This window comes from Equus przewalskii, chromosome 17 (genome assembly GCF_037783145.1).
Source record: "Equus przewalskii isolate Varuska chromosome 17, EquPr2, whole genome shotgun sequence".
NCBI classification, from domain to species: Eukaryota; Metazoa; Chordata; class Mammalia; order Perissodactyla; family Equidae; genus Equus; species Equus przewalskii.
Window position 1 is genome coordinate 49,001,204 of NC_091847.1, and position 12,388 is coordinate 49,013,591.

Here is a 12,388-nt window from a genome sequence, read left to right on the forward strand (position 1 = left end):
CAAGCTTGTTAATTGTGTTGTTAAAGATCTTCAAAATTCTTATCAATTTTTTTTTTTTGGGCTTTCTATTATACAGAAGTATGTTAATATTCTCTGTTAGGGTTGTGGATTTGTCTGTTTGTCTGTGTAATTCTCTCATATTTTGCCTTTTGTGTTTTGAGTTTGCTGTTATTTACACACAAGTTCATAATTAATATCTTCTTGAGGAGCCTTTTGTTCTTCCATTGTTGAAGAGACAGACAAGCTTTCTTATTTCTCCTTGTTGAGTTATCCGTTCATTGAGGGTAAAGCCTTTCAAAGGTGTCAGTTTTATGTGAGATCTCAGTTCCGTCTCTGAGCCTTGTTTGAGCCCAACACCGTGAGATCTGCCTGCTCCAGGACTTTAAAACCATTGGCAAACACAGTTTAGTGCTTGATGTTAATTCCTTCTTTTTTTCTGGTACCTGGGAGAACTCCACTTTGTTTTTGTGTGAGTTTAAATATGCATTCAAAAAATATTTTATCTAGCTTTTCCAGGTGTTGGTAGTGGGAGCATTTTTAGGTTATCTATTTTGTTCAGTTGTTACAACTGGAAATTTCTTTGTTTAGCACTTTATTTTGTATTCTTTTTGTTTATTTCCCTTTGTTAACATCTTCCTATTCATATTTCTTTCTAGTTTTCAGCTTAGCTCTTTCTATTCATTTTTGTTGAATGGGAAGGGAAATAGTAATGTTTATTTTGGAGAGAATAGATATCCATTTGGCATTTTTGAGCAATTTGATTGAAAATAGTACTGCATAGAAAAATGTGACAAAAATTGATAGCTATAAATCACTATTTAAACCACAGTTTAATTTTGAGTCTATAATCTAATTTTAGTTTTGTTTTATTTTTGCAGTTTAAAACAAAGCGGAAAATTCCCTGGAAATCCCTGGCCCCCCTATAAGAAAAGAACGCCACTCCATCCCAGCTATAAAGGTCTCATGAGACTTTTGCACTGTAAAACTTTACACATTGTGCTATTCACTCTGCTTTACAAGGTACAGTAGCAATTTGAGTAGAAAGACTCAGATTAGAATTTATTTTCATAATTTTCAAATGAAAGTTATAAAGGATAATATTTACATAAAAGTACCACTTATAAAGCAAAGTGTATTTATACATTTAAGATGTGAGAGGATATGTCATAATCACATATATGTAAAGTGTAAGTTGAAAATAATGGAATATCTACATCATTCTTTATGGGAAGCTATTCATCCTATTCAGTTTCAGATAGGAATATTTATTTATGGTTTCTGTAGATCAAGAACTGAAATGTTGTAGAACCACAGGAGGAATAGAATGAACAACAGAGACCAAACAACCACCAGAATCCATTAAAATGACGAAACTAAGATGGCAGCCATAGGGGCCAGTGACCCTTGGATTAGGGTTGTTCTCTTGGCTTTTTCCCTCTGATCAGGCATGTGACATGGATGGATTCAAATGGGTTCCTATGTAGCAGCATGAAGAATTTGCTTTTGATAAACACCCTAGAAACTCAAAAGAAGATGTTTCTGTTTTCTTGTTACCTATAATTTGTTTTATTCTTGTGTCATCTCACACAGAACTGACTTGTTTATTTGGCTAACATAAATTGTGTACTCAAAAGTTGTGTACATAATATTGTGGAATCTGTGTGTGTATATATATATATATAACAAGCATATTTATGATTTAATCTGGATAAGAGGTCAAAGGTAAAAGAACTATACTGATAGATAAAATAACTATAGATATCTATAAAATAACTATAGACATGATATTATAAAATTAGATACAAAGAAAATCTGTTGTTTCTTCCTCTTCCTAATTAGAATTTTAAAAATTAAAAAGTAAATGAAAAGAAAAGCCAGTGTATTTGTTATGCAAATTTCCAATACTGCGTACAAATTTTTAAAAATTACTTAACCTATATATTAAATTTTGTTAAGTAGACGTTTTAGTTTTTTTCTTAATGTTTGCTATGTAATGAAATAATGCTTTTAGATTTCTCTGCCCCCCCATCCTTTTCAACTCTATTCCATGACCAGTTTTTCATTTTACTTGTAAAAGTTACTCCTGTTAAAATTTTAGACATTTGCCTCAAAAAAATCTTGAATGGTTTATTTTCATTAATTTCCAAGAGGGTTACTCAGTAAAGTGACTTAAAATGTTCTTTTTCTTCATTAAAAATAGAATTTTTTCTTACTAAAAAGATATTTGTATTTATTTTACAAATAACAGACATTTTTCAATGTTTACTTAATGCCTGATTTTGTTTCAAATGCTTTACATACACTTATATACAATACTTTAATTTTAGCAAAAATCCTCACGAGTGAAAGTTGTGTTATTTTCATTTTCCAGCTATGATTATTGAGTTTTAGAGGTTAAATAACTAGATCAGGTGGTGAAGCTGAGTACTGTTATAATAGTAAGTAATAAGTGAATCATAATCTAAAAATTAAAGAAGGCTTACTGCAAATGATTTGTGTTCTTTTTTTTGAGGAAGATTAGCCCTGAGCTAACATCTGCTGCCAATCCTCCATATTTTTGCTGAGGAAGACTGTCCCTGAGCTAACATCCATGCCCATCTTCCTCTACTTTATATGTGGGATGCCTACCACAGCATGGCTTGCCAAGCGGCGCGTATCTGCACCCGGGACCCGAACTGGTGAACCCTGGGCAGCTGAAGTGGAATGTGCACACTTAACCGCTGCGCCACTGGGCCAGCCCGTGATTTGTGTTCTTTATGTTATATTTTTTCCACCTTTTCCTTTGCTTAATGTAAAAATAGTGTTTTATCAAAAGTAGAAAGACAATGTTTTAGTTGTTAAAGGTTATTATGGACAAATTTTCTAAAATTTCAACTTTATAATAGCTTTTCTGACTTTAATAACAGGAAAAACTTCTCTAATTGACATTGCATTGGCAAGTCAACTTTCTAAAAATCAATTGCAGTAAACCACTTCATCTCTTGCCATGTTTAATGTTAAAAAACATTAATATAGAACATGTTAACAAAACTCTCCAGAAAAATCATTTTTATTTCTTTTTTGCAGCACCTAATTAGGTGACTTTTTTTCTTTAGTTTTTAAAGTAAGTTGTCTAAAGCTATAAGCTGTAACATCACAGGATTTCAAGCCAGAATTTACTTGAATTTAGCTCATAATGTATTTATCAAGAGAAGGCAGTGTGTATTGAGGATAGGCAGTCACTGGGAGTCTGAACCCTGTGTTCTAGTATTGCTTATGCTAGCTGGGTGTGTGGCTGAGCCTTGGTTTCCTCTCTGTAAAGTAGTGGATTAGAAAGGATGACCTCTCTTGCCTCCCAGCCTGCAGCCCCCTCCGACTGCTGCTCCTGCTCCTCACACCATCCATACCACCTACCTACTATTTATTGAACACCAATTGCTAGCAAATTACCGATATTAACTCACAGAACCCTCACAACAATTTCGGACCATTAATTCCACTTTTAAAGATGACAAAACTAAGGCCAGAGTCTGTTGCTGAAGATCAAATATCTAGGTATAGACAGAATTTGTATTAAAAAACCAGGTTTTTAAAAGATTTTGAAAGTCTATGCTCCTCATCACTGTGCCACACAAAAGATGAATGGAAAAGGCCTTTCAGTGGTCAAAGTAAACATTAGAAGATGAGGGAATTGAAGTCCATTCTTTGGTCACAATAGATTGCAGATTTTAAGTGACAAGGTCCTCCTTCCAAACCCCCTCAGCCATTGGGGCAGTTGCTGTGAGGCTCAGCCTAGCCTGTCCTCTTTTCCCCGTTCTGCAATGTCATCCACAAAGCCTCTCCCCTCTTAACCTTTTCATCATTTGGCCAGATGGCTTTTTGTAATGAGGACAACATGATAGCTGCCAGGCCCTTTTTTCCTTATGGTATTTTAGGTATCTTCTGCTTGGTAGTTTGTTGCATTGTATTGAGTGAGTGATGGTGTAGATAGCCCCGAAATCCTATGTTTGATGTGTAAGGCTTGCATTGTATAATCTATGTATAAGGTCAGAGTTATCAGTTTGCTCAGAGAAGCCTGTCTCCTAACCACTTGCATCTTTTTTTTCCTTTCTCACTCATATAAACCACACATTTACACAACTGCAAATACTGAGGCTTAGAACTTTAATTTTAGAGACAGATTTTAAAACATTAATGTTCCATAAACATTGTTGTGTTCCTGGTATGCCAGGTGCTGTGCTAAACACATTTGCATGAATTATCCTATTTGACAAACTTATTTATCTGATATCCTTGTCATCAGGAGAAGAGTGTCAGCAAATTAGGATGTAAAATATTATTTTATTAGATACTAGTGTATTTATATTAATAATTTTAGTGGACTGTTTAATGTGTTAACCTTTTGAAGATCCGCAAACTAGTATTTCTAGATATTCCCTAAAATACTATGTGATCTTGAGAGGGAGCTTCTTTTTTTTGGTTTTAGTTTGTCTTTTCAGCAAGATGTAGCTTTACTTACATATCTGATCATACTATAAATGTTTATATTTATATATACATGATCGTGTTATTTTCATCTGTAACTTCAAAATGTTTTTGGATATTTAAATGAAATATATTTTGTGGAAAAAAGTAATTATGAGGCATTTCTTCCCTTTTTAAAGATTTTGATGGATCATCAAAATCTGTCAGAACATGTACTCTGCATGGTTTTATATCTGATTGAATTAGGACTTGAAAATTCAGCTGAAGAGGAATCAGATGAAGAGGTAAGTAGTTTCTTATATTTTTAAATGTTAAAGTTATGAAATGCCTTAATAAAGGTAGTGTGTCATTTTGAAATTATTTATGGATTCATCATACTCATATAAGATCTTCTTAAGAACAACTGGAAAGAACCCTTTTTGATCTTCAAATACGTATGTTCTTTTAGAGGTTTCACTAATAGATAAAGCTCTATTTCTGGAATTATTGAATTGGAAATCTGTAGTTCATAACATACCGATCTAAGAAAAGTGGTTAATGCATTTTTGGTGTTATGCTGATAACACCAGTTACTGGTAAATAATCGTTGTTATGACTTCAACCTAGAAATTCTAATAATTTGGAGTTTATTTTTGAGTAGCAAATTCTTTCTGTAAAGATTTGAAGTTAATGGAGTACATTTGGTTATATGGGAGAATGTTTAAAGTACTTAAGAATACAAATTGTTAGTATGTTTCAGGGCTTTAGAAGTATCATTTCTGTAAAGCAATTGTTACTACAAATTCCTTCTACAAACGTGAGATTCTCTTCATCCCTTTCTCCAAAAAGACAAAAAACAACATACTATAATAACAGCAAAAAACAAACAAGTAAAAATACTAGGCAGTACTTTGTAGTCTGAGTTGAATCAACATATATTCTTTCATATGTATTAACAGATCATTAAGATTCATCTAATAGTAGGTCATACTTTTGGATGATTTTCAGATTCTCTTCCACAGTTAGTTCAAACTAGCATTGTTTGACTATATTATGTGTTATTACTAATGAGTGATGGAAAAGACTCTGAACTGCTAAATATTTCCCGGTTGAAAAATCTATTTTTCAGGAGACATTTAGCTGATTTCCATTGGACTTACCCATATTAGTTTTGAGAAATTTATTCCTATATTTTGTGTTTGAATTTGGTTTTATTAGTACTTTATGATTTGTAGATGAGCCTATAAGGGCTTCAGGAATATGACAGGTGATAGATGATTATTTGAGCTTGTTACATCTTCATTGTACCTGAGACCTGACTTGGCAAGGTTTGATATTCATTATGTTTATGTTTTAGGCATCAGTGTGTGGACCAGAACGTTGTCATGACAGTTGGTTTCCTGGAAGTAACTTAGTATCGAACATGCGGCACTTTATAAACTATGTTAGAGTGAGAGTTCCAGAGACTGCTCCAGAAGTGAAGAGAGACTCACCAGCAAGTACCAGCTCTGATAGCTTGGGTTCTTTACAAGTAAGTGTAAAAGAGAGAGAGAAAAAAAGGAAGAACTTGGTTATTGTTTAGATCATCGTATGAGATCCAAAAGAAAAATAAATGTGGTTGTAGATAACTTTAAGTTGTCTTTTATTTTCTGTGATATATCTAAGGCAGAAGTTGCCTCACCAGTCTTTTTCCTTTAATCTGCCAGAGTTCACGACGGCCTAAAGTTCTTCAAAGAGAGGTAGATGTGTATGATAATTTGCATTAACTAGCAACATGGCTTTAACTGGAAATGGGGAAAAACCCTGACGTATTTGTGTGAGAATGTGTGTTTAATTAATATGGTTAAAATAAAAAAAAGTGTTTATGTGTGTTTTTTGATATAGTGATTTAGGCTTAATTAAAAAAAATTCATATTGTTGAACTTAATACTGAGTACTTTAATGGTGGGTTTTTGTTATTAGTGTTGGAAGTATTTTGGACCAATTATAAACGACCCATTTGGATCTGTTTACATTTAGCATTGTTACTAACATCTTAAAAATGAATGACTGTTTCCTAAATCTAAATAAATTTAACTTTTAATAGCTGGCAGCATGCTCATTTACAGATTTTTTTTTTTTTTGCTTCTATGGCAATTATTAACTTTGATAAAATAAGCCCTCAAAAATCTTAAAACTCCATATATTGTGTATTTGGACTAGTTCTGAAAATCAGCTCTCTTATTGCATGTAGCTTAATTAACTAATTTTTAGAAAGCAGAAATGAAAAATCTTGAAATGACGTGCCAAGTAACTAAACTTAAGCACCTCTAATGCCTACAATCTAGATTTTTGTGAGTAGAGAACATTGAATCAGATAGTTCTCATAGTAGAGTCCAGTTGTAGGAGCTTTCTTTGCCTTTGACAATATGTTTTTCCTGGGAACACCATAAAAAATTTTGATTAAAACTTTGAAATTTTTGTAAGAGGCAACTTTTGCCTCTATTGCTGGTAGAGAGTACTTTGGGAAACAGCTTGGATGTTAAAAAATAGTGTATACTATAATGTAGTTCATAAAAACTCAACTGATCTTAGAGCATCCTTTCTATGCTTGCTTAAAGAAATTAATGAAATACATTAAGCCTACTTGTATCTTAATTAAAAGATGATTTCTAAGAGCCCTAATGCAGTTTGACTGCTTAGCAAAAAGGCTATTTAGAAGATAAATTATTGAGAAAAATACTTAGTTAAAAAAACTCTGTTCAAATAGCAAATCTCAGTGATATTCATATATGAAACATGTCAATCGGATTTTTCATCTTTATATTTCATGTAGGTAACTAAGTATTTATGATAGTAATTTTGAAACTTTTGAAGTTCCTTAAAAATGAAATTCATTAGCAGTTCAGATGTATTAATTTAGAAAAGAATTTATAAATTTCTCAACTGGAAAATGTAGCAGTCTTCCAGAAGTTAATAAAGTGTAATAGTATTCTTGATGCATGTTGAATAGAACAGCTTTTCTTCCTTTAAATTGTTGAGGAACTTACTTTATGATTCCTCTTTAATATGGCTAGAGACACTCCTCAGACTTTGTCTATTTTCCCTGGTGGATAGGCCCAGGAGGTTGCAGAAGAGGTATTATTGTGGATAATCTCCTTTCTCCTCATTGTTTCCAGATTGAATGAGACTAAGTATATTTGAGAAAGAGAGGTGAAGGGACAGATTTACTTAAAGAGCAAATCTATTGAATAAATCTTTGGATGAAATTTTTTAACATTCCCTTTGGAAAATGTAGTACTAATATGTTTTTAAAGTTGATACTGAATAACTTCTCTTGATTTTTCTTTCTTTCTCTTTTTTAATGGTAGAATTCGGGTACAGCTCAAGTTTTCAGCTTAGTAGCAGAGCGTAGAAAGAAGTTTCAGGAGATCATCAATCGTAGTAGCAGTGAAGCAAATCAGGTGGTTCGTCCCAAAACTTCAAATAAATGGTCTGCTCCTGGTTCAGCTCCACAGTTAACCACAGCCATTTTGGAAATTAAAGAAAGCATATTGTCTTTGCTAATTAAACTTCACCACAAACTCTCAGGAAAACAGAACTCCTACTATCCTGCTTGGCTTGATGACATAGAAATTTTAATCCAACCAGAAATTCCTAAATATAGTCATGGAGATGGTATAACTGCAGTAGAAAGAATTTTACTGAAGGCTGCATTGCAAAGCAGAATGAACAAACGCATCATTGAAGAGATCTGTAGAAAAGTGACCCCTCCTGTACCACCCAAAAAAGTCACTGCAGCAGAGAAGAAAACATTGGACAAAGAAGAAAGGTAATTTTTATTTTTAATGTTTTAAACATGTATGGTACAGTTGAAGATTTAATATTTCCCCCTGTTTTGGCCATCTGAGGCTAGTGACCTGGATGTTTAGCAGCTATAAATCGTAGCTGATTAATTTGTAAGATGAATGGAACCAAACATAGTCAATGCTTGTGTGTGTGTATTAGGCTTGAGTTAGCTGGGGGTGAGAAGACAAGAGTTTCTGACCCAAACATTAAGTTGCTCCCCTAAATTTATAGATACCTTTAGAAAAATAGCTACTTCTGTTATTTCTGTAGAGATCTAATAATTCTCTTGCCATTTTAAAAACTTTTATCAATTTAACTTTAAATGAGACTAGAAAATTTTAAAAAATATTTTAAATATTTGTCAAAATAAAAATTTGACTGTTTTAGTTCCTCTTGGTCTTTTTCAATCTTTCCAACATATGATTACTAATTATTAAACAAGTTATCTTCTTAAACATACTCTAACTTATGGCCCTAGCTTTTGGAACTTTAGGTTGCTTTTAACTTGTTAAATCATAATATTTATAAATTCAAGAAATTTTTTTGACTTTCTTTCTTGGGATGATATTTTTTATAAATAAGATTTGTGAGTCAAGGGCTATGAACATGGTATGGTTTTAGTACACATTGCTTGTCAGAAGAATTATATTACTGTGCTTTGTCACCAGCTGTTTCCCAACAGCCTTGTCAGCATTGCCTATCTTGCTATCACGGATGAGACAAGATGAATCTTGAGAGATTGAAACTCAGCATAGGTGTCAAACCCTTGGAAAGGGTTCAGTGTTTATTTAAAGAAGAGCATACCTTCTAATGAATGTACGTAAGGCTGAAAGACTCAGGACATTGAAAAAACAAAATTATTTCAGATAAAATTCAAGATAGTCATTGTTCAGTTCTCTGAGGTTATAAATAATGTTCATTGGTTTGATTTCTTTAACATTTAAAACAAATTTATCTACTAAAGCAACAATTATGTGATAAGGGTATGTACTTCCAAAGGCATCGTCTCAATATTGTCATAAATTAAGAACCTTGGACTTTATCGTCTCATTCTTTTCCGTGTAGGTAACTCATTGTTGTCTGGACTACTCTTATAAGCAGTATGAGTAGTGCATCATTTAATAGTTAGCTCTGAAGTGTACTTTAGAGATATTTTCTGGAGTGACTTCATCTTCTTAGTTACTTTTAAAATTATGTATAGACAGGCTTATGGATTAAATGATCAGTAGAAGCAAGCCTAAGATGGATCCCACTCTGTTTTATTTATCCAGTCCCCATCCATTGGGCACCAATCACGCAGTTCTCTAGACATAGATTACAAAGAGCTTTTTTTTTAAAGAGAACAAAAATTTAATAAAAAAATAAAAATGGTCAGCAGCAAAATAGTATTCAGATACATAAACTATAGTATCTAGTTTATTTCAAATATTATGTGAACCAACCAATAATAAATATATAACTTTGACCTATTATTCTGTGTGACTGATGTGTTTAAATAAGGAAGAATATAACTTCATTAAATTAATGGTCATTAAATGTATCTAATAAGTGTCAGTGTTGTGGCCAGGAACATATAATCTTTGCTTCAACAATAGACCTAAGCATAGAGAAATGTTTTCTTTCAATCAGATTATTTCCAGTTATTAGGGGAAAACAAAAATTTACATTTCTAAAAGTCAGAATTTTTTCTGAGTTACTTAGAGAAAAAACCCAACTGTGCTAACACCTAAAATAATAACAAAAAAATGATAAATTCTCTTTAAAATAATTATAGTTTGCTGTGTATTTTCCCATCTAATATAAAATTTGATCTTCAGAACAATGCTGTGAAGTAAGTAGGCCAGTTTTATTATCACCAGTCCCCCCCCAACTTTATTGACATATAATTGACAAATAAGATTGTAAGATATTTAAAGTGTACAATGTGATGATTTGATATACATTGTGAAAGGATTCCCCTCATTGAGTTAATTGACACATCCATCACCTCACATATTTACCCCCTTTTCTTTTTTTGGTGAGAGCATTTAAGTTCTACTCTCAGAAAACTTCAATTCTGTAATACGATCCTATCAGCTATAGCCACAATGTTATACATTATATCCTCAGACCTTCTTCATCTTATAGATGAAAGTTTGTACCCTTTTAACCAACTTCTCCCTATTTCTCCACCCCCCCAGCCACTGGCAACCACTTTTCTACTCTCTGTTTCTGCAAGTTTGACTTTTTTTTTAAAGATTTTACAGATAAGTGATAACATGCAGTATTTGTCTTTCTCTGCCTGGCTCATTTTGCTTAGCATAATGCCCTCCAGGTTTATCCGTGCTGTCACAAGTGACAAGATTTCCTCCTTTTTAAAGGCTGAATAGTATTCTATTGTTTATATATACACCACGTTTTCTTAATCCGTCATCAGTTGGTGGACACTTGGGTTGTTTCTACACTTTGGCATAGAACTTTGTCTAACGCTGGACTCCCTGATCTTGAGGAATTGATACTATAGAGGGGATACAGGCTATTAAACACATAGTTGTTAGTGTAATAAATACTATGTTAGGTGCACAGGGTGTTATTGGGAGTAGCAGTAGATAAGGCTAAGATGGTAATCAAATATCATTAACTAGTACTTAGCATATGATGGCTGTAGGGAAGCCACTGAAAGATTTTAGTTGGGGGAACAATATGCAGCGTAATCATATATAGATGGATTAGAGTAGAGTAAGACCGGAAATTGGGAGACTGGGCTAATCAGGAATCAAGGTGGGGGCAGATGTGGTGAGAGTGTAAGTTAAGACAGTGATAATAAAGAGATGAGGAGATGTATATGAGATATTTAGCAGGTACAAAGTATCACGACCTGGTGAGCAATTTGATGTGGGGGGTGAAGGAGAAGTCCTGAATGGTTCCTAGTTTTCGGATTTGGATGATGTTCCTGTTTACCAAGATAAAGGAGTATAGGAGGAAGCTCAGGCTTAGCGGTAGAATTGATCTGCTCAGTTTTGTACATTACTGAGTTTAAGGAGGACATCCAGATGAAGGTGTCCAGCCAGGTACTGGGTTGGAGACTTAGGGGAGAATTCTGAGTTAGAGCTACCGATTTGGGCAAATAGAGAATAGTTAAAGACTTGTATGTGGAAAAGTGTTTACAATGAGAAGATGAGAAGTTTGAACATAGAACTCAAGAAAAAAACACTAAAGGGAATGACTGAGGAAGGAGTACCTACAAGGGTCACTGAAAAGAGGTGGCTAGAGTAGAATAGGAGGAAAACTGCAAAGAGTGGGATTAGAGAAGGCATAAGGGCAGGAGGTTCAGAAAGGAATCTTCTCAAGGTTGTTAATACTGCAAGAGTTCAGAAGGGGTTGGCAGCCACATTTGATTTGCTGGTTAGGAGGTCGTCTTTTGGTCGCTGCGTCGGGAGCGATTTTAGTCACATCTGCAGGTGTACTTCATTTCTGATGTGATTAAGTTTGTTACAGACAGTTTATATTAAAAGTATACACAAAAGCCTTTAGCGTATTAAGAATTTAGGACAGTTCTTATTTCTCATAATACTTTATAAATAGTTATCAATGACATATAATTAGGATGACAGTTCAATAATTTCGCATTAGTAACTGCTGAGAATTTAATACATCTACTGATAAAATTAGAAGGTTGAAAATGAGGTAAAATTTTTATTTTTGTTAACTTCTTCTAAATTGGTGATCTTTCCTTGTGGTTATAGAATGATTTTTTTTAAGGAAGATAAAATTCAGTGAATCAAAGTTTATTTTATTTGGTTAAAGGTATTTTGTAATTATTACTAATAGTAGACGTGATACTGGAGGACGTAGTTCAGATGCTATTTTTACAAAGACTCTAATGCTGTTGTAGTAAATAATATTCCAAAAATTTTTAGAGTCTTTGTGTTGAGCTTTGTTTCCTTTGAGCAGTGATGATATTGACAAGGGTTTGAATCTAATTCTGTAGCAGATAGCTGTGAATTAAGATGTATTTATTTGAATCCCATTGTGCTTCTCACATTGTCTTTTCTCAGTTTATTTTGGATTTTGGATTAAATTTCATGATAAAGGCAGAACAGTTCATAAACGCGTAATAATGATTATTTCCAAGTAC

At 33.2% G+C, this 12,388-nt stretch overlaps 1 protein-coding gene across 9 annotated transcripts in view; it reads left to right on the plus strand.

The window, feature by feature from the left end:
- The window catches only part of UBR3 (ubiquitin protein ligase E3 component n-recognin 3), a 219,536-nt gene that overhangs the window by 101,832 nt on the left and 105,316 nt on the right, over nucleotides 1–12,388 (plus strand). For 6 of the 9 annotated variants that reach the window (XM_070580101.1, XM_070580103.1, XM_070580108.1 and 3 more), the window contains 5 exons: nucleotides 879–1,020; nucleotides 4,644–4,748; nucleotides 5,801–5,974; nucleotides 6,150–6,182; nucleotides 7,794–8,254. In XM_070580101.1, coding sequence (XP_070436202.1) covers nucleotides 879–1,020; nucleotides 4,644–4,748; nucleotides 5,801–5,974; nucleotides 6,150–6,182; nucleotides 7,794–8,254 — 915 coding nt within the window. The remainder of the gene's footprint in view (nucleotides 1–878; nucleotides 1,021–4,643; nucleotides 4,749–5,800; nucleotides 5,975–6,149; nucleotides 6,183–7,793; nucleotides 8,255–12,388) is intronic. The other 3 variants (XM_070580104.1, XM_070580106.1, XM_070580110.1) reach the window with 1 other exon arrangement.